Below are 23,968 nucleotides of genomic sequence, written 5' to 3' on the forward strand. Positions count from 1 at the left end.
CCTAATACAAACGAAAGCAATGTCATTGATAAAAAGCACTAATATATTCCACTAACACCAAAAAAAAAAACTTCATTATTTTTCTTTTAATAACACTTTTCCCGTATTTGTAACTGAGTACATAAATTTCAGTCAATATTTTATCCATTGAACATGCTTTCATAAAAAATATTAAAAAGTTTACGATAACATTATTATAATAACAAAAAAAAATCGTTTAATAAAAACTACATTAATAAATAAACGATACATATAAATTTTCCTAAGTTTTTCTGAACAGTGGTATTCGTGTGTGTGCGTATGTTAGTATGTGTGTGTCGTATTTTTATGTATGTCATGAAGAGCGGCGTGCTGATTTTACAAAGGCCCGTGGTGATAAATGTGCACTGTTGTCACCTATATTGAATACATATATATTCATAAAATAGGCGTTGAAAAAAGACCATCACCAACTGCTCACTATACCCCAAGACCATAAGCGATAGGCGTTAGGTTTACTAGCGCGCATTTTGCTTTTTATGTAGTCTCAGTATGCTGTTATCTATGTTTTTAATAATATTTGCTTAAGCCTGCATCGACAAAAAGTTTATCTGTAACTTAGCGCAGATTTCATGTAACAGAATATGTTATTCGTAACGATTTAAATGGTTTGATGTTCAAGTATTTTAAAACATTTTAAGCACTGATAAAGTTTGGGCTATTTTACTTTTTTTTTTTATTAAATACACTATAACTCGAAGTTACATTCTCATTTAACAAAAGTAAATCAATTTTATATTTAGATAATTTTATACAGAGATTTCTTACGTGGTTTAACATGAAATTCTTCATTATAAGAACAAATATACTTTATTTAATACACAATCCGTACTTAAGGTGCTAATAAAAAAAGTTGATACGAATGAACATATTTCTTAGATAATTTTTGAAATAGCGATAGTCTTAAAGACGCATTTGGAAAAACAACTTTCTTCCGGAAATTTTTATCTATTGCCGCAAAAATTAACAAAAAAAAACATTCTTAAAAAAGTAAACACAGTCAATCACACAAACAGTTTTTTATACCAACAAGTTAACAATAAAACATTTTAAACACTACACATTATATATTATATAAATAAGTTTCTACATTATTTCTAGAGAAAATTTCCGTTTATATTACTGAAAATCAGTCCTTTGAATTACTCTTAATAATAGAATTCATGAGGGGAATAAGTTCCGGGCTAACAACCCTCATAAATTTGTCTTGCTCGATTTTCGATGAACGCCAGTTCCTTTTGGGACCAAATGTGAAGTACCGTGGCACATTGGAAATGACCGCTCATACACATACCGCAAAAGTCCTTCGGGAAATTTCAAAACGATTTGCGATCGTCATTCCTTTAAACGTTTTATTCGATCTTCTTTTCAGATCCTGTTAGATCCGTGACGTTATAACGCGTTTTAACGTGTCCAGAAATTTTAGACTGCTTAAATTCTTCGGTTTATCCATTTCAGTATTTAAAGATTCGTATTTATTTATTTAACGCTCAATCAAAATGTTCATAGTAGAAAATCTTGTAACAAACAAAATCATAACATTTCCATGCAAGTGTACATGGTAACTAGATATTGGTGTAAGAGCTTATAACGTTTAGCTGACAAATCCGTTACACGTTCACACCTTTAGAGCTTTTACACCGCCTTCCAACCACCCTATGTGCTTCATAAAGTATTCATTGCACGTTTAATTGACTAGGTAATAAAGGTTTTAAAATTTTCATGCATTGCGTAGTTTTTGACCTCAGTGACTTCCTCTGCAAAACTTAAGGGTCGAGGTTTGAGGATTTTTGCATTCAACGATTAAAACTTATGAAGTTTTCATGCGGTTGGAAAATTGCGGAACCGACGTGGATTGTCGAAGTCAGACGTGATTCGTAGCAACTCTATTTAAGTATGCAAAGTATCGATATTGTAAAACGCCTTGATTTAAATTATTTTTACGTAGAAATTATTAAGTTCGTTTAAAAATTCTTCGTTCTTAACTTTTTAGTTATAATGTTTTAACTTTAAAACTTTTAAAAGGTGAATGTATAGCTCATTTATTACAAAAATCTTTAAATTTTTGTTGTACTTATTTACAATCACCATGAATAAAATGGTCACAATAACTTCTAATAATATAAACTCTGCAGAGTTAGATAGTGAACAATTTTTATTAAAAATATGCAGTAATCTGAATTGTTAAAACGGTTTTCTTACTATAATATCATTATATGATCTATTATTTGTATTATCTTTGATAGATAGGGCGTACTATACAATAATTAACAGCAAATGCCTTGTACATCCACCATTTGAAGCTATTACCTTATATAACCAATTTAAAAGCCAATTAATCGCTAGATCTATTTAATAACCGACCGTTATTGACATAATACCTCGGTTAAAAGGTGATTTATCGGTAAAAATCTGAAGATTTTTTTTATTACTGGTTCTCCTGATATAGGTATACAGACACATTGCTTACACAAATATACACAAACAATACAATAACATAATAATACACAAACTTTTATTGAACTTAATTTGATGGCAGAACTAAATTACAATTCCTAATTGGGTTGTTAATGTTTCAAAAGTAAATAACATCTTTATTATCTTAGACATGTTGCAAATTTATAATTATAATATACATGCTACAAGCCTAATTTAAATGACTTACTTCTTTCTTAATCACATTCTTAACTATTTACTGAATTAACTAAATATGTGTACTCTCTTTCTACTACTAATCAATTTGTGATAAAAATCTATAGATTAAATCTTTTTCATTTGAGTTCTGTGATGCTCCTGACAGATCGCTCTATTGAGTGACTGTCGAAAACGCTGAAATATCTCTAGTACGACATGACGGCCGTTATCCGGTACGATTCGCACTTCTCTGTGATCTTTTTAGTAAAAAATTTCATTAACGTCACAATGGTAGTTCGGATGTGAAAAAACTCTTTACATCTTCTTTTCTTTTCATAACATTCGCAAGCCCATGGACTTTGCTTTTTAATGTAACTTAAAAACAAATACGCAAAGTTTTTTCTACACACGATCAAATTCAATATCTTAATACAAATATGAAGATTTAATAAAATAAAAAGACAACTCAATTAAATATCGTTAAAAATATTTTCTAGAAAATTTATTTGCTGATAAAACTCAGAGCGCCCTTGAGTTACTTGTAAAGTTGCTTGTGGCATCGTTAAGCTTCACTTTAAGACTGCTGATTAGTTTTTTCTGAGCTCCTGTTAAGATCTTAAATTTTAAAAACTTTAAACGGGTATTTGAGCTAGCATTACACCTTTTAAACTTTTCTTTTCAAAACACAGAATTTGAAAGATCCTTAATATTCAGCTCGGGATTTATAATTATTAAAAATCCTTATATGTTACATAACTGTAATAGCTCCCTTTGTTACCCAATTAACCAAGGCTTGCCTAAATCAGTTATATTGTAATGGCATTACAGCGGCTATGCGGTGTACAATTGTTTCTATGTTGTTTATAACTTGTGCGTACTTCCCACCACAGCAAGCTTTATGTTGCAGACACATGCTTTGAATCACTGAAGTACAATCACAGAGTATCTGTATATTTTCTAATATTGCCGTCGAAAAATCTATCGTAGCTGGGTTCTAGTTTTCACTGTTAAAGTTTGCCACATAACATAGCAATTTGTTACATTGGACTTTAAAATTGTTTTGAAAATCGATTGGATCAGATCGGATTTGATGTTTCATAATTAACCCTGTGCTGTTTATATTACTTGAAGGTATATGTATTGTTTTCCGACATTCGTAGTTCATTTAGCGCCTTCTATGCACGAAACTTTTGATTTTTACTTTTTAATTTATTAGTGTCCCCATATAAGACGAAGAAGAATACAAAATTAATTATACATTTATTACAAACACACTTTGTTGTTTTTTAATTCAATAAATGGTAATTGAAAATTCATTGTTAGATTCATTTATTATGATCAAAGTTTTCATTACACAGTTTTGTTGGTAATAATTAATTTATTTGTTATCGCCGACTCTAATTAACGATGCGTTATATAATTTAATTTAATTTTAATCAGAATATGTTAACCCCGCTGTTTAATATTACTCATACATTATATTCGATCTGTTGCTCTAAAGGCTTCATTGGTATGCTTACAGTCGTTTAACAAGCCATGGAGAGAGCTTTGCCCAGCATTTCTCTTTATGATTAAATTAGGAATAAGAAGATTCGTAAACGAAATAAAGTAACTGACATTACCCAGCGGGTTGAAAAGTTAGTCTCAGTGGCCTTAAGGTTTTGGAATGGGGGCCACGGACTGGCAAGCGCAATGTATGTCGCCTACTCACAAGGTGGTCTAAACTAACTTTGTTTAGGTCGTCGAAGACTCTGGATGCTTCCAATCGATCTTATTATAAATGGAGGCCTGAATCAATGAAAGGTGGACGGAAATCAGTGGACATCGTTAGACTGAAACAGTGATGAAAATGATGACGCTTTTAATCTATACAGCTATTAGTACTTCACGGAACTCTGTACTCGCAAGTTATTAAATAAAAAATTTCTACGTTAGACCTTACCTTGGCGTATATATTCTTTTGTTATATTAGACTAAGCAATGTGTACTCGGCCGACGAGGCAGGCATATAGCTCTCTTCTCAGATGACCTTCACCCATATCGAGATCTTTGTGATCGAAATAAAATACTTAATTTTTCTTGTCTTTTTTAGTGACGAAATTCATTCGGATTGGCATCGCGGACAAGAATGATAACCCGCCATACTTCGACAAGGAGCTGTACGAGGCAGAAGTGGACGAAAATGAAGACATCCAGCATACTGTACTCACCGTCACCGCCAAAGATCACGATGAGTGTAAGTACTATTTTCTTTTAATATAAAAACCAAATATCTGTTAGTATTGTATCTTATTGAATTAAGATTCCCTGTTCCAATATTGTAATGAGTTGAACCACCCTGGCCACTTCTACGTATTATTTCAATTTGATTACATTAAATATAAACTGGGATAACTCGAAATAATATTGATTATTCGAAACAAGACACTGGCAGTTTGATGTTTAAACAAGACTACTGTTAGCACTAAATTTACCTACTGGCAAAACTAAGTTATCTATCGCACTTCACAAATCATATCCGATATCGCTTTCAAAGTGAACGAAACTTGCCGAGCCGTTTACTTTAGTGTCGTCAAGCTCTCCTATACCAGAGTAAATACTCAATAAATTGTAAAACTATCGCCTCGAAGATTCCTGATATCTTCCATTTCCGATAATATGAAACGGGCAAGGCATTCCTAGAAACGATACTTATTTATATTTGTATACTTTTGGTTTCTTTTGCTTGGAATATTTAGATGAATAGACTAACTTTAGTTTATATTTAGTTAAAGTATTATTATCCTGAATAATTGTATTGTACCTATAAAAGTAAGTTTTAATAGTCAGGAAATCCAATCTAATCGGAGCCATGGCGGAAGGTAATTACTTTTATCGAGAATGTTGTTGAATAAAATGTTTTATTGATTAAAAGCTTATTGTCTTACTGCTACTCGTAAATGTTCCATCTTACCTTAATAATCGTACTGAAGGTGATTTGTGCTAATCTATAAATTATGTTGTTATTACTAAACTTATTATCGGTGTACTGGCATATTAATAATAAATACTGTTTTGATATCTTTAACAATAATTTATTTATACTTTCTTATAACTTTGAATGTCGCCAAGAATTAATACGTAGTTTCAGATTTAAAGATATACAAGAAAAAGTATGTTCTTGAAGAACTTGTACGTATCGAATAACCCGTTAAAATTTTACTACAATTTTTGAAAAATATACACATTATTAAAAAATAATATATTTTCCGAGCCCCAAGTACAATAATTATGCATTAACCAATAATTAATTTTAGTCTATAGACAGCTTAACCTCGAATACAAAGAGCTATAGATTGTTATGCTTCACCGCACTGCGATGAATTTTAACAAAAAGCGTTTTATATTTATTCTATCATGTGGCGACACTTTTGATAGTTTAAAAACACAAGCGGCAACTAAAAATTTTATTAGTTTAAAAAATACATTTACCTTTATTTTATTAAAATATTATTAAACATTTATTTTTTTTGTAAATAGACAAATAGGAATTAGATATCAATTATGAAACAGTATATGTAATAATTTTTACAGAGAAGATGTTTGACTTTGATAATATAATAGTTTTCGTTCCTTTGATTCCTTTACAACTCGTTTAACAATTTTTCGGTAAAAGAATTTGGTACACTCGCCAAAGAAATAACAAACGATCCGAAATAATGATTATAATACCTTTAACATTTAACATATTATTGTGTCGGAAACTTAAATAGCACCATTTATGTTACCAAACATCCAAATCATGCTGGGTTGAATAGGCTAATGTAACATTTCACCAAAGTGTCACCACTCGGTGTGAGAGCCAGTTTGGCACATGTATCCGGTGCAAAACTTTCTCACGGGAAACTGCTCCTTGTACATATTACATAACGTGTACGTACACAACAACGAAGTACGTCATCGTATCGTGCTCAGCATTTGATCGATGAGTGCGCACAGTTGCCACGATACATTATGTCTCGGAATTTCTCCCTTACACAATGAGCCCTCAAACCTCGCTCTTATTAAACTTTAACCTTTCTATGTTTCCTTAACGGTATAATAGTCATTTTGAACTACTATTTCTTCTCTCTTTCATATTTAAAAATCTACTGTAATTTATAATGACACGGTTTATGGTTTACGTGTTTTTTCTTTTAAATTAACTAATTCTGATAAAACGTGAATATGTGTGTAGAATTTGAAACGCCTAGTACTTATTGTTTCATGGTTAACAAATACACTTAAATACAACGTCTTACAACTTAGATGAACAAGTTGTAAGACGTACTTAACGAAATAACTAGGAGAAAAATCACAATGTATGCGATGGAGCAAGGAATGAGAGGCATAATAACAAATCTCTCAACCTCCTGAAAAATTTCGACGTGTTAAAAGCAAACATCAGCTCATTTCTGGAACGGGCTTTTGAAGAACCTTTAGTAATTCCAAATTTGGTTAGAAAGGGTGGTTTAGTCGGATAGTTCCTATTGAAGGCCTCCTAAAACCTGCTATTTAGTTCGGCAGTCCCGATCACTGCACCGGCTTGTTCTTCATACAACACAATCTTCTTCATATAAAACAAGCAACCACATATTCAATCTATTGGTTGCTACGAAATTATGTCTCCAATACTTCACTCGGGTTTCACGTAATGTTATGTTTGAAAAATTTCTTTTTAATACGAAATACGAAAGCTATATCTATAGTTATGCATGCGATATGAACAACAGTTTAATCTAGATTGCATGCTTTTGACCAACAGAAAATTAATCTTTCTTCTATGAGCACACATGCTAGTTGCTCTTTTAAGAAAATATAATCGAAGTTAAATTTATTTCATGTATCGACATGTAAAAAACCAATAGAGACAAAATGACTCGATTTGTTCACGTGTTGTTAATCGGTTCGAACGCAAACAACAATCGGAAACAATCGCAACGTACGCTCCACGCCGATGAACACAAAAGTGATGTAATTAAAACGATTTAGTTTTAGCATTACATGCTTGTTTTTTTTTTACTTCATTACTACTTACATTTCAATTTCTATTTAATTCTAATTAAAATATAACAAGTAATTTAGCAGTAACAATTTTGCCCAGAAGACGAAAAGAACCAAAATATTGTGTTTGGGCCTTTTTAGGAGCATAAATATTGTAATTTATGATAGAGCAATCAAGTATTCGCTTGAGAAACGCTAAATTTTATTCATCTGTTCAAATTTGAGCTTCTAGAAACATTCAAGGACTCTCCAGTGAGGGCTCCTTCCAAATGATTTCCTACGGGTTCTATTATTTTCAGCTACTATCGTCTTAATATTTAAATATTTCTTTAACATTGTTAGAATTAAAACAGCATTTTTATAACGCAATATGCAAGAAATTATTGAACACGTTTATAAAAAACTATTGATTTTAGTGCAAATACGTTTAAAATGCGATTGTAATTACATAGTTGTCACCTAAAACTTCTAAATTAATTATTTGTTTTTTTCTATTTTACATCATATATCTTACTTCTCGATTTTTAACCTTTTTATTTTTTGCAATAAACCACCTAGGCGTTAGTTTGAGGTAATTATAATTCTCAAACGGAAAAGACGCCTAAAATCTCAATCGGTGATAAATAGCTCGACGTATTTTTAATTAAAAAGAATTTAAAATGTGATTTCATTAAATTTTGCGTTCAAAGAAATCCCACAAACAATATTTGAGCTCGTACCAAAGCGATGAAATATTAAATTCTGGTCCCTAAATGAAATTAAATTTCATTATTATTATTAGTTGCCAAGATAAATTCGTCACTTTACGAAGACGTATATCATTATTTCCTTTGATCTTTTATTGTATGCTAAATTTAGATCGTTGGCGCTAGTATCAAATATCGATTTTAAAAATGATTATTAACAATTTTTTTTTGTAAAGTATTGCAAAAACTATTTCATTTTAATTTCAAATACATAGTTGGTACATCATTCAATATTATATTTTACTATAGCCTAACCTATTATGTATTTCTATGATTTGTCATGAAAACTAGAGAGATCAATTTTCAGACAAAGTTATTCGTTCGTTCTGAGTTTTATGTAACAGATTGTGTTACACAATAGTGAGAAATAAAAAAATAAACATTTCAAAACTCTGTACTAGCTTTCAGAAAAATGCCATCCATTATATATATACAGAGCCCGATTGTTATTTTCCTACATCAAAAACATTTTAAACTTTTAGCTCTTTGTTAACCGTACGCTTTATGAAATGATCTGAGTTTTAATTAACCAATTTTGGTGATGCTTATTATGGAAAAGAAAGCTTTGATCTTTATTATCATTACATCTTCATTGAGATTGGCTATAAAGGTTTTTTTTTTCAAATCTTCGAAAATTGGATAAGTTCTCCTGTCGAAAAGTATTGAAGGTTGTAGTTAAAGACACTTTTGTATATAAATGAAATGCTACAGATAGATACTGGGTGTACACAATCTTCACTTGCAGTTCTAATTAATCACGGCAACAATTTGAGCGGCGCTTATCTTCGTGAACTTGTTAAACTAGCAAATTGTTCTTGTTAAGTTTGGTTTGTGGAGATAGTCGCCGTTTAACCGCACTGTGTACGGTCGAAGAGTAAATTCTCAACTGAAATTTGTGTACTTTCCTAGTTATTCAGTCTCTTCCTACCACGAGTGAAAATTGTTAGATAAATTTCAACAGACGAGTGAAACTTTCTTAAATTTAATGCACTGCCACTGACAATGTTTGTGTTCTTTGTAATTAAAAATAGGTATTCACTTATGTACAACTAGTTATCACTAAAAACGCTTTTAACAATACTTTGCATATGTAATAATAAACTGCTTTATCATTAAAAGTAATTTCTTTAAGAAAAGTATAAGAAATAATTACTACTACAGAAAATTGAAAATATGTTTGTAGTTATTAATATTTCGTAAATAAAAATTTATATGATTTGAAAAATGTTATAAAATTAATATATAATTTATACGTAGATAAATAACTATACGCGAGTAAATAAATAATGTTAAAACAAATACATATGGTTCAAGCATTTCTGTCCCTGATTTGGTAAGCTATATATTCGTTTTGTCTCCATTTCTCTTGTTTTATAACAATTAATTCTTAGAAATGGTTACCTTCTATCCTGTTTAGGTAAAAAAGAAGTACCAAAAGTTTTTTTTTTTATATTTATGTTCTATGTTTAAAACATATAACTTATTTTATAATCCATCTTTTTCAACATAATTAATATTTGGTTCTATTCGAATTCGAATCCTATTAAAAATAAAAATAAAATACCATTTAATTATCAATGGAGTATAATAATAAACTAACATAAGGACACTTAGATACTTGCCGAAATATCTTCAAGTTAGGGTTTTTCATAATTAACGTTTACTGCAAAGGTTATATCGAAAACCAATTTCGGCAAGGGTCGTTACCTATCGAAGTACTTCAAATCATTTTAATTACTTACGATTTTTAAGCTTAACATTTTTTAAGTAACAGATGCTCTTTGAATGGCCGTTGGTCTGTTCTGAAGTGTTACATTTAGGCAGGCTATTTAACAAAGAGCTGAAAGTAAGTGCCGGTGTATATTCCAAAACAGAGATACTTAACGATGTTTACACAGCGGCCATTAGACTAATGGCCAGGGATTGGGTTTACGAGTCGTTGATCTAAAAATTTGTTAATTTGAAATGTTTAAAATTTACACCACAGGCTTTAAAAATAAGATAAAAGATGAATATATTTCCTTTTTATACTAAAATATTGTGAACTACATGTTCACGCCGTACCATATACGAGGGCCAAACTGAAAGTTTTTAGAACTGGCAACTTAAAAGCATTATATTAAAAAAATAAGTTTAAATTTTGAAAATAGAACTCTTTACCAATAATATTGAGTATACATTTCATTCATTTGTCATTTGTTTTACGATTTGGCGGCAAATTGAAAATTGTCTGTGCACGTCAGAATGAATTTAAGCCGAGAAAATTTTCGTGCAATGATTTTTTATGACTTTCGATGTCATATAAGTCAACAAGAAAGTTATGATAGACTTCGATTGGCTTTTCACGATGAAGCCCCATCTCGTGCCACAGTTTACAACTGGTTTAATGAATTCAAACGTGGTAGAACTAATCTCACCGATGATTTGCGTGAGGGACGGCCTTCTACAGCGACGACTGAAGACAATATCAGTGTTGTGCGGCGTATGATAGAGACTGACAAAAGAGTGACCTATCAGCAGATTTGGACAAGTCTAGGCATAGGTATGAGTCAAGTGCACAAAATCCTCCATGAACATTTAGCGGTCAGGAAGCTTTGTGCCCGCTGGATACCGCATAATTTGACCGAGGCTCAAAAACTCCGCCGTGTTGATTGGTGCCGAGAAATGATCCAAAAATTTAACGGAGGTGACTCAAATGCTGTGTTCGACATACTAACGGGTGACTAAAGCTGGATTTACTGTTATGATCCGGAAACCAAAAGACAGTCTGCTCAGTGGGCGTTTCCTTCCGAAGAGTTGCCAACTAAAGTGAAGAGAGGTCGAAGTGTTGGAAAAAAGATGGTGGCCTCGTTTTTCGGAAAGACAGGTCATTACGCGACAGTTGTCTTAGAGGATCAGAAAACGGTTAATGCAGAGTGGTACACTAACAACTGTTTGCCACTTGTCTTGGAAAAAGTTCGAGAGAAACGACCTCGCAGCAGGATCCTCCTTCATCACGACAATGCCTCGTCGCACACCGCCAGGCAAACGATCGACTATTTGGCGACCTCAGACGTGGAATTACTGGGTCACCCGCCGTATAGCCCCGACCTCGCACCCTGCGATTTTTATTTATTCCCGAAAATAAAAGAAAAACTTCGAGGAAAACATTTTATGGACGCCGAAGAAGCAGTGGCTGCGTTTCAAAACGCCGTCGAAGAGACCCCTAAGGCCGAGTGGGCAAGGTGCTTTTCTCAATGGTTCCATCGAATGCAGCGATGTATTGATGTAAATGGACGCTATTTTGAAAAGTTATAATAAAACTAATAACTTGCTAGATTGCTTAGTTTTTGATTTTCTAAGAACTTTCAGTTTGACCCTCGTACCATCTTATACGAGACACTCCCTGCCACTTTATCGGAAAATCCATTTATGCCTGTTCTTATGATACTGCCAACACGTTTACCATTCGCCCCGTATAAGTCACTATAATTTACATTTTAATAGAACTTCCTAAAATCTGTTAAAAACTAAACATGCACTACAACAGTTTTAGCCAAAACTGGAAATACCTGTTATACAAATACCGCCACGGGCAAGTAAGTTGGCTGTTGTCCAAATAATAACCTAAAACTCCTCTATTTTGTGTTTGGTTGCTTATAATTTATGTATATCAAACTAAAAAGTATTCTATTTTCATTTGTTAATGTAGTGTAATTTGATCTACCTAAAAAGTATCGAAAAAGCAAGAAGTTCAAACATACATTGTTAATGAAAAAGTATATTGGTTAGAAACATTTGGATAATTAGTTATTACTGTCTTATATGTTTACGTTAAATGGATATTAATGGAAATGCATTGAACCGTGACAAAAAATATTCGGTTATTTTATAGAAAGTCAAACTTTATACAATTTTCACTCCATTGTTCCCTACTTTTGATAACCCAATTTTCAACAAAAGTAATCTTCACCTCAAGAAACCTTTTTACCCATAATCTCTTTGTTTTCTTCTAAACAATACATACATTTATCTAATTAATAAAATATATTTAATATTATTTATGAGACAGGATAAGTAGTTCTAGAAAGAATACCTAGCTTCAATGTTATGTAATCAAATTATTCTACACTTTAAAAACCAAAATTGCCTTGTATTACTGATAATTTCTTTTTACCGTCATCAAAGTAAGGCTAATTTATTTTCTTTATAATCTGTTACATGATCCATATCTAAAAAAAATTCTATGATACCAATAAAAGATAGATATTCTAAATATTTGTATAACTGCTTCCACAGAGCTTGCTTAAGTGAACAGTTAAGGAACCATAAAGCTTGAACGTAATTAAAAAGGCTGATTGCGAAAACAACCTTTGACTTCTTTTCCCTTTTGTCTTTCATTAGTTCATTCCGATCTACCATCAACAATTTCGTACAATCTCTTACTTTACGATGACTATTTTTTTCATTTGGGTTTTAATATTCGTCACCGATAAACCTTTAACTTTTTTTTTGTCATTTAATTCCAACATGTTGTTATAACAACTTTCTATAGAAAGCTGTAATATTAGAACAAGGAGTAAAACCCGTTAAAGTTATTGATAACTCTCTGTCGGCACGATTTCTCCTAAATCCGCACGTATACATTGCAAATTCCGTTTGTGACGAGTAGATTTTCTACTCAGCTATCCTGTAATGTTTGAAAATATAATCGGCACTAACCAGACCAATGCGCCCTTAACGCTGTTTCATGAATAATACACTAATTAGCTCTATAACCTAGATTTGTTAATGGTTGTCTATTAATTATTTTAATAATTAATCCAATCTCGTCATGTTCTAATGTTTTTGGGGTAAGCTTAGCAAACTCTGAGCTCATACTTATTTTATAGTTCTAATTATAAACGCTTTTTGAACGAAAATATCTACTGAACTCTGTTGTGTTTTAGACTTCTTATTGTACAGCTAATTAAAGATATAATAAATAAATGAGCTACAAAAGCTATGTATAGGTAAAAAAATAGGTATTAAATAAGACCTCAGGTTGATTTTTCATATTTTAAAAATATATAATAATTTTAGATATCAGTGACCTATTTACGTTATTTCTCCATTATACAGTTTGGTTCAGGTAATTAATTTAACGTTAGGAAATCGAGTAGTATGCTTGTATTTGGGTCAGCTAATTCAAGCTCAAGATCACTCGTGCAGGATTGTTCTCCATTAATTGCGAGCACAGGGGAACTCAAGTTCTGTAATGTCGCCCGGAATGATTGCCTCACTAATTTTGTCTGGTATAACCAATCATTATTCTCTGCTACACACAACTCTTTATACGATTGTTATTCAAGAAAATAATACATTTCCCTTCAAACCTTTACTTATAATATTATCGTCAAAGAGCTGGATTTAATCTATCAACTACAGTTCTAAGATTTTATTTAGGACGATTTTTAATAATATATCTTTACTTCGGCTTACTACAATTTTCAGTTTATGGTTTTAATAAGTTAACAATATCCAGGACTTACATAGAATAAAACAATTTATTATTTGATACTACTGCTGAAATATTTACGATAATTACGAAAATCATCAAATTAACAAAATCGTATTTAATTATTTCATTCTGAAGCGATTTCCAAGTTATATACACATTTATAATATATTTGTTAATAATTTAAACTGTTCTTTCAACTTAATTATTACTTATTTATTAACAATTAATATGTAACATTTATTCAGATAAATTTCAAAGAGACAAAATGTTTCACGATTACTTTACAAAAAATTTCGAACACAGAGTTTACAGTATGTCTGGCATGTCCCTATTCAGATTTTTTTTTGTTACGACCCTGCAAAAAGGAAAACTCCTCTAAAAACCTACACTTACATTAAACGAATTCCATACTTAAACACATTCTCGAAACTAGATACTTCTTTTGAAATAACAATTTGTTTTAGCTGTATATTTATTTAATACTCAAACACAATAGGGCTTAGAATGTAGTAGTTAAGAGGTTTCGATTTACAACATTTTAGTAATCGATACTTAGTTGATACGTGGCATCATGAGACTTTAACAGAAATATACAATATTATAACTTAATAGTACATCGTAGCGGTGGAACCAAAATATACAAACAAAAACATTGTCTCGAGTTTGTCTATTAAAACGGTGAACTTATTAGTGTACTTAATATTAAAAAAACTCGTATAATATTTAGTTACAACGCCAGTCAAGCTGGGTTTTTTCCAGTATCAAAACATATCCTAGCCTGTGTCTTCCAGAGATACGTTTTGAGTATTCTTTCCAGAGAGTTCCTATATATTACATAGAACAAATATCTTTCTTCAAATATCTGACTGACATTAAAAAGCTCCAGTGGAATTTAACATCTATTGGAAAGAACTGAGTGGAAATTATCATTTCGACCGAATGATGTCCACTGCTGAACTAAGGCCTCCCCCTTCATACGGACCACAGAGAAGAGGCCGGTTTTATGCATCCTCTAACGAATTGAACGAATTCATCGGTCCACCTTGAACAATGAGCCTCTGCAGCCATCCATTCTACACACTATTTGGCCTGCCCCTTGCCAATCTCCTGGGCTATGTTGGTTATTTCCGTTCATCTATGGATCTCTTCGTTCCTTAATCGATTTGGATAATACCAAGCATAGCTCTTTATAGTTTATTCAGCGACTTTATACTCGCTAACGAGGCTCGAAGTGACCATTGAGTGGAAAAGTAATGATAATAAAATAATAAAGCAAAAATTTCTTTTGGTGTAATTTTTTGGTATTATATTATGTAGTGAGTCAATAACAAGAACATTTCAAAAAGAAATTCACTTAGCGTAAGGTATAGCTTACACTCCGACTCATGACAAATTGCTTTATGATTTTGTCGTAAGTCGTGCGGAACAGCCTGCAGCTTTATTTTTGAACGTATACGCGTGTTATGCTAAGCGATAAAGTTTCCGCTTCCTGCTGCATACTTTAGCTTACGACCGGTTCGTCCTAATGGATTATTAGATTCCGGGACGCTGAGAAAGTGATTCCAACTAAGCCCTTTATTTGCCTTGTTTTGCTTTATTCAAGAGTACTCCTAATGAATTGGAATTTTAGTTGGAGTATTTATTGCTACCCGGCCTTTCATGTATCTAGATTCTTGTATAAATTTCCAAAAGTTACGATAACATTTTCACTCTATATTTTTAAAGATTTTATCTCTTCGCCGCAATTTTAAAGACTTCTTTAAGTGTTTATAACTGTAAAACGTACATTGAACGAGCAGTACCAATGAATGTTTTCTTTCCTACTATAAGAATTTTTTACTATTATTTTCTATTGTATTTGATCGTTACTAGCTTCCCTGGCTCCAGTTCAAAGTACATGTAACTCAGAGCTAGAAAGTTCAAAATCCATGAGATGAAAGTATTGTTTAGTACAACTATAATTAGTCGTGTAATTTGTCGAAAAAATTATTTGGTCTAGCTTGATAGTAGAACAAGATACAACACATTTAAACTTAAAAAAGATTTGATTAAGTTTATTCATCATCATTATAATTTAAACTTAGAGTGTTACTCCTATAAATTTCTTATAGGGCCGATTAAAAGCGTCCTATGTCAAGTGTACTGTTCTACGCTACGCTTTGCTCCCAATGACCATCGCTTCTGACTACATAACTTAACGTAACCATTACACTGAATATGTATAACTTTTACGTTAGGTTGAATAGAAGTATATTGTTGTGTAATATTTATAAAGCTCATCTGTTCATTTATGAACATGTTTTAAATTCAAAAACAACTTTTTGATAACATGAAAGTGGAGAGTTAAAGGTTTCGACGCGGTCCAACTTAAATCTACTACTAATGTTTAAAATATTTTCGTGACTTTATAACACTACTTTAAAAAATATTTAAAACTAAACCAGCGAGTTACTGCGTTAAAATTTAAAATTCTTGCTGCCAACTCTATACATTTAACTCTTTGCTCGTTTATAAGAATTAATTTCCGTTTATCGACTTCCTTTTAAAATATTTATACCGTTATAGGCTGGCATTTAAATATTCAAATTGTCGAGAAATTTTCAGTACTTTTGTATTACTAAAAAGATCTTTTTCGGTGACTATTTTTAAGGTATATGGAAAAAACATATGAAAATATTTTTACCCATATTTTATACAGATAACACCGAACCTTACCGCCGAATTTTCTTTATCATTTTAGTGACTACTATTGTATTTCGTTTTTCTGTTTCTTTTTAGTTCCACTACTTTTATTATTATCTGTAGCTTTTTAAAAAAAACGTAACAATCTTCTTATTGCGATCTTAGGCTTATGTAATCACGGCTTTATTACATAAATCATATCTAAATTGCAACGCCGAACACACATCACGTAAATTGAATCTGCGTATTATTGTGTTTTGCATGTGCAGCGTGTTAAACTATTTGTGACATATACGTCGTTTTGATGTAATCTGGATGATCTGCAAGGCAATCATACATAAGACAAGCTACATCATTAGAAACATCTGAAATGCCGCTCATGGTAGGTGTCCGCTCTTCCAAATTAATCATCGTAATCCGTTTTGGAACGGTAAATGTAGCGGAGTCCAACCCGTCATCGATTTATTGATTCCTAATAAAGATTATGAATCAAATTTGTATTAAGTCTGGATTATGAATTATTATTCAAAATCGTAACTTAGTGAATAAAACTTGAACGTGCCCTTATGTATATTTACATATTAGTAGAAAATATATGTACAATTTTTACAATCGATTACTTATGAAATACCCAACCAAAAGAGTTTTATATTTTATTAAAAAATATTAAATTAGATATACATACATCACTTAATTAATCGTGGACTAGAATTCTTTATAATTTAAGATATAATTTATCTCGAATCTAGTCACCAAAATGTTGTATAAACAAAGAAGTAGAACAATAAACCTACATCTTGAGGACTTATTTTTATTTACTAAAGATAACTGTTTAACAATTTCATGTATATCTCTAATCAGATCAAATTTCCACTTACCATAAAAAGAACAACAGACGTCTTTAATATATTTTTCCTGTATCATCTACATCTTTTCATTTGCCAATGCTTAACCAAATTAGTGTACTGAAATAGTATTATTGCTCATGTAAATTAGAGACGAAGGTGATTGTGACGTAAGAATGGGACGGGTAACAATGCAACAACAAAAGCTGCTTACGGGACTTCCTGCAATGTGATAATTAGTACTCTCAATACGCTTTGCGCTCGCTTACACCTACCTATTTGAATATTCCCATACGAGCGAAGTTTGCGGTTAGCTGGTGTTAGCCTCGGTACATGCAGATAAAGTTTTATTCATGTCCGAAATGATAACGATACGTAACATGGCCGAACGTGTCCAACTGGATTACTGACGTTTCGTTGAATTAATAACTTGACTACTTCTGTTTCGCTCATCGCAATAAGGACTGCAGTATAAATTTTCATTTCATCGAGGTTAATGTACGCTTCGGGTAAAAACTTAAAATTTTGAAATTTAATGGCTGTTGTGAGCTTGAAGCTGAGAGCATGTTATTTGTTGCATAAATTCAGCATGCGAAATCATATGTTTATGAGTTAAACCCTTGAGGGCTACGAGTTCGTACAATAATAAATCTGTAAATTGGATATGTAACGTAGTTCCCTCGGTGAAAATATATCTACGCTAAGTAATATTAAATGAATTTGTATCTGTACAAATTACTTTAACATTCGTAACTTTTATTCGTTTGAAATTCGAATGTAGTTCCAGTAAATGATTTAAAAATCACAAAATAACTTCATTCGGTATCAATTCAACACACATACCTACCAAACGCGCTAAATTCTCGTTTTTGTTCTGAACTAGTTTCCTTTTTTATATACAACAGATTGTTGTCTAACACAAAGTTAAAGAACTAAATCTATTGTGGAGTTACGAATCTTCTCATACACTTTGTTACTGATTGTACAGTAAATCATTTCCCGAATTTTTATTTGAAGTTACGGTTTTTACTTAGAAAAATTCGTCGATTGTCTGTGCTAGTACTTGGAAAACAATTACATTCGATAAATTTAGAGCCAGCACCGTTCTGAGACCGTGACATGTTCTCGAGTCTCCAGACGACGCGGCGATCCTTAGACTAGCATCGACAAAACATTTCACATACATTCGAAAACCAATCGGCTTTGTGGACATCGACGACAGCTTGTGTATCACAGGGGTCGCCAATTCCCAGTCATTCTAAGTAAAAAGCTTGCTGGAGTTTCTTATGCCATTTTTTTCAGCACTAAGGCTTTCCGAAATCATAGTGATGTTAGTCAGGTACTAGAAACCGACCAAGTTAAGGTTCGGCCCTTAAAAATAAACCATAAGAGATTAAATCACAACCTAATACATAATTTCAATTTCTAAAGTTTTAAATACTAATACATAAATTAATAAATAAAAATATTATCATTATTATCACTGCATGTGCAGAAGTGGCTAAATATTGATCCTTTTCTTACTTAGGATGGACTTCCGCAAAGTAACGCCTGATTCTATTAAATGTTTAAAATAGGTTTTAGACCAAGCGCCCTCTGCGCCCTACCTAAAACAATAGTTTAAATAATTGCCAAGGTTTCAATTAATTTTGTTTCATTAATTTCTTCTCCTATGATAATATTTTTAAAAGTGCCAGACTAAGATTTTGCAACGTTAAATACGTTGCCAACTTGGATCATTAACAACAAATTGAGCAGCTTCGAAAAATCAGGAAAAGTAAGGTTGTCGTGCGATTACGACCCCCGCGTCACTTCCAGCACGTCTTTTCGCTAAGATTTATGTCGTTGCAATAAAATCTCCTCGTTTGAATAAACATCTCGCGCTTGGAGGCTGTGACAAATTACCAAGGCTCGTCGCCAAAAGCCAAGAGGAACATTAACGAAAATAATTCTTTATAACGGCAACGCTTGGTTTCGACTTCAAAACTAATTATTCATGTTCATTTCAATGTTAGAAGAATTTAGATTACATAAACAAAAAATCAATGCCGTCTTTATAAAACTTAAGTGAACTCTTATGTAGAAGATATAAATAATATCACCATTATCATTTCAACCGCAGGACGTCCAATGTTTCCAATAAAACCTGTGCATTCTTTAGCCTATGAACATTATTTTATTTTAATACCATACGTCTATTAAATTTCTATGTACTCCTATAATCATTCGCTTATCTTTAACTTATATAGTAATGTAAGTATGTCTGAAGTAATATAAAAGATATTTTAACCTAGTTTGAAATGTTTGTCTCAGAGTATATAGGAATCCAATATTAAAGCAAAAAGATCGTAGTTCCTCTAACAAAAACTAATTAAACCGAACATCGGCATATGTAGCGTCCAGGAGTAATGAATAGTAGAGCGTCGAGCATGAGCCTCCGCCCGACATCCTTATAAAAAACACTTTTAATTAAAGAACTGCGACCTCGGCAAGAGATTTTAATTGAAATTAAGAAAAACTTCTCTACGCTTTTATGTTAATTATATACTTCATACAAACCAATATATCCAAGATACTATGTAAAATATTTGAAACATTCGTGTATAAATATGTTATTATTAATAGAATTTAGTTTGCTTACGTCAAGATTTCACGTGAGTGTTTTAAAAAAAGCATTGAATATGTTTTTTTCATAAACAAACGCTTTTGTAATACAATTAAAAAAACTATACTTACGACCGCGCGTATTCTGAATAGTAAGAAAAATAGAAAACGAGGCAAGGAATAGAACCATCACTTCTCATTGCCGCACTTTTAAAGAACGTGAGAAAGCAGATTTCTTACAATTTTTAACAACTTACATGCCATACATAACATGGAAGGGAGACGGAGAGAGGCGGTAGATTTTGCTGTGGGGCGCCGCTCCGTCCAACTTCATTTTGTTAGTTGTACTAAGGCCGTCCATCCCTGCGCCCCGAGGAAATACCTCGTGACCCCGATTAATCTTAACTTAACCCAAACTCGTTCAAATTTTAAGGTATTTATTAAAATTTTGTAATTGCGTCTTATATTTATAAGCTTTTTCTAAGTCTTACTTTCACCATAACTTCTACTTGTTATTTTTTTAACACCGTCAATACGATTCAATATTGAAAATGAGAAAAAGTGTAAATGAGGGAAAATAACTGGCATAGGATTAATGACAAGTTGAAGAAACGGTGAATAAGCCGCGTAACGTGTAGAATAGACTGCTGGGGCCTAAAGGTTTTGCAGTGGAGATCAGAGTAAACGCGTCATAGGACATCCACCCACCTGGTGGACAGACTACTTTTTAAGATCTTCAGAGGACGTTGAATGCAAACTGCTTCCAAACCGGTTAAATTTAAAATCAACGAGGAAGGTCATTAATGCCCACTGCAAGGCATAATCCCTCCCCCAAAGGTATATAAGGGAAGATATACAATAATCGCCACGCTTGGCAGGCGGGTAAGCGATCGCAGTGTGGTATTATGGTACGCAGAGGACTCCGCTGCCTAATCCCTTGAAAACTTGTTGAAAGCAAGCAATTTTATATGATTTCTCGTGAATCAAACCCGCAACCTAAGATCGCAAGTCTCAGTCCTCTGCCCCTGGTCTATCACTGCTCAGTTATGTTTATAATTATTATTATGTGTACGTCCTATTACTACTCATTCTATTTTATATCGTATGATATTTATTATATGTGATATGTCATATATTTCCTGATACGAAAATAATTATAAAACTAGTATGGTGAACCTTGTATATCAAGCGTATTGTACAAGTCGTATTTTGTTAAGCAATACATACGTGCGATCTATTTTGGATCTTGTGGTCAAGATGAGGCCTTCGCCTTGGACAACGCTACTCGAATATATTTGGGTCCTAGCGAACTGATCATGCATATTCATGCGCCGGAACCGGAGGCGCGTATTAATTTGCATTCGGATCTGACAGCAGTCCGGCCTCGGTTTGCCATTTAGGTTTCTTTGCTATAAACCCTCTTGCGTTCGCTACTCGCACACGTGATTCAATAGGATGTGAAATTGAAACGTTAGCTTCCAGCGGAGAACTATGCATGCGGAACTCTTCAATACGATTCTGTTTTAGTAACGTTTCACTGCCCATACTTTAAATTTTTTCAGATGAATTGGAAATCTTTATTTTATTCATAAATTTCAATTAGATTCCGAATTTTATTTAAACATTAATTTCTCGTGATACAAAGCAATGGCAAAGGTAAATATTGATTTGAACGAGTCCTCAACAGACGATGTCTAAGTTTTCAATGATACTTTTTTTTATTAGCAATTCTAATTTGTATGGCTAGTGTTTTTTTTACAATATTTTTAGCGCAGACAGTTGGGAGAGGGTTGCCGCTATTTGACACCGATCTTTCTTCTCCCAGCTGCGAGGCACGACAGCGTTTCATAATTTTTACAATTTTCTCTTATGGGTAAATACAGCTAAAATTTATGTATACTAACAATAAAATTTGTAAGTTGTACTCAATTATATATTAGTTGGTACATTATTTTATTTCACGTCGCTGTCCAAACGCTACAGACCGTTAAAGGCCTTGAGTTTTAGGACAATGTGCCGGGCTAACTCATCAAAAGATTCTGCAGTACATTTTTTCTTGAGAAGGTCACGTGGTTACGTCTTTTGGATTCGAATCGGGAACAGTGTCTGAGTAAATGATGAAAAGTCTGTACTGTGGAGTCGTCACACGGGCAAGTCTCATTATCGATTGTTTGAAACGGTGCAAGTACTGTTTGCAGTACCCGTGCCCGCTTAGTAGTTGTGTGAGATGAAAAGATGTATTGATGAGTTTTCGCAGTTTGTTTATGTCGGTGAGTGTCGACCCTGAGCCGAGCTCTCGTATCTAGCCTGCCAAATGCGGTTGTGTTCAGAGCAGATTGCGCTCTTCACGAAACTGATTTCCAATGATACTATTGCCCATTTGAAAAATGTATGGATAGCCAAGGCTAGCATGATTTACGGTTAGTACGACGCAGCGTAATAATTACAAAATATTTCTTTTCGCTTATTTTATTTATTTGAAAACATTTTTTTATTATGAGATAATGTGTAAATTCTAATACATGAAATATTGGTAGGATACGTTTTAAAACACTCAACCACGAGGGACATTGGCCTAAGTGCTCTATAAATCAAGAAACACAGTGGTTTATATAAGATTACAGCAGAAAGCGCCTCTAAACTGCCGCTGTATACCGCCCAAGTATTAAAACCGTTTCATACTTGTAACAAAACCGGGAATATTGCCCGTGTAAAAATAAAATTGTTTATTTACAATATACAGCTGCTCTTCGTAAAATTGTGGCTACTTTGCGTAATGGTGTTTGCTATTTCGCGATTCATTGTTTATCTTTAAGAAATTGTATTGTTGTCTTACTATTATTGAAGCCTTCTTTGTTATTACGAAAAGTTTTCCTGCTACATAGACAGTTTAACAAAAACACGGAACAAAAAGTACAATTATTTGAATTTTAGCAGAATAACATCGTTTAAAGAGAAACTAAAGATATGTTGAAATTACAAACTATTCAATCAACACTAACAAATATATTCACTGATAATTATAGAAGCTTATGTAATCAGAGTATATAAAGTAGGTGTAATTAGTTACATTAGTCATAAATATGTAATATTCAAGCAATTTTGTTATAGTCTCAAAGTATACAAAATGTAGAAATTTTAGCATTAGCATCTTACATTCATTAGAGAGATTCAAGAATATGAAGACTTCGATCTAGTAACGAAATTGTGTACATAACATTAAATTGTGCACTACTAATATTGTCTCTGTACAAAATTTATGTTAAAGTAATCAAGGTGTTGTAGATCAAAAAAAATATTTTGACCAAAAGTCTAATGGTAACGGCATTGGTAACGTACCGTATCTTTGCGAATTTCAGCGAGCAATACTAAAAAAAATAATCACAGATGGCTTCCAACTCATAATTGACAAGTTAATTTTGTTTGGTGACTAGCTTTTTCTGTAATTTATTGGCACATTTTTACTTTATATTCTTTATATATTATATGATCTTTGGATGATGATCCTACTAATTCTGCTATACATAGAAGATATATCGCTCTTCCCAGGCTTAAATCCTTCAGAAGGGCATAGAGAGTTTTTGTAATAACATCTTTGTCTATATCTACCGCATACAAATTCACTTTTAAGTTATTCTTAAATATTTAGTTGACCAAGCGTAGTATAATTGTAAATATTACTTGTAAATTTTACTTGGGATTTTTAAATAATACATATTTTTGGTTTCTAAGAATTTATTTATGCCCCATATGCTTTCGAGTTCAGAATGTCATAAAAACTACTAAATGTTGTTCCCGGTCACATTGCATCCAATAAATTTGGATTCTTTATGAAGGAGATTCCATAACTAAATTGTAAAGAAGCAAGTTAACGAAGACGTATTGTATTCGTTAACGGAATATATCCGAAATGAAAG

General features: G+C 32.3%; 1 protein-coding gene across 2 annotated transcripts in view; it reads left to right on the forward strand.

The window, feature by feature from the left end:
* Positions 1-23,968, forward strand: part of CadN (Cadherin-N) — a 340,773-nt gene that overhangs the window by 281,119 nt on the left and 35,686 nt on the right. For both annotated transcript variants that reach the window (XM_068765439.1, XM_068765440.1), the window contains exon 13: positions 4,766-4,909. In XM_068765439.1, the coding sequence (XP_068621540.1) occupies positions 4,766-4,909 (144 nt within the window). The remainder of the gene's footprint in view (positions 1-4,765; positions 4,910-23,968) is intronic.

Source organism: Battus philenor, unplaced genomic scaffold (genome assembly GCF_028537555.1).
Source record: "Battus philenor isolate CCGP_79_NKW_IND1 unplaced genomic scaffold, ilBatPhil1.0.hap1 SCAF_2, whole genome shotgun sequence".
Classification (NCBI taxonomy): Eukaryota; Metazoa; Arthropoda; class Insecta; order Lepidoptera; family Papilionidae; genus Battus; species Battus philenor.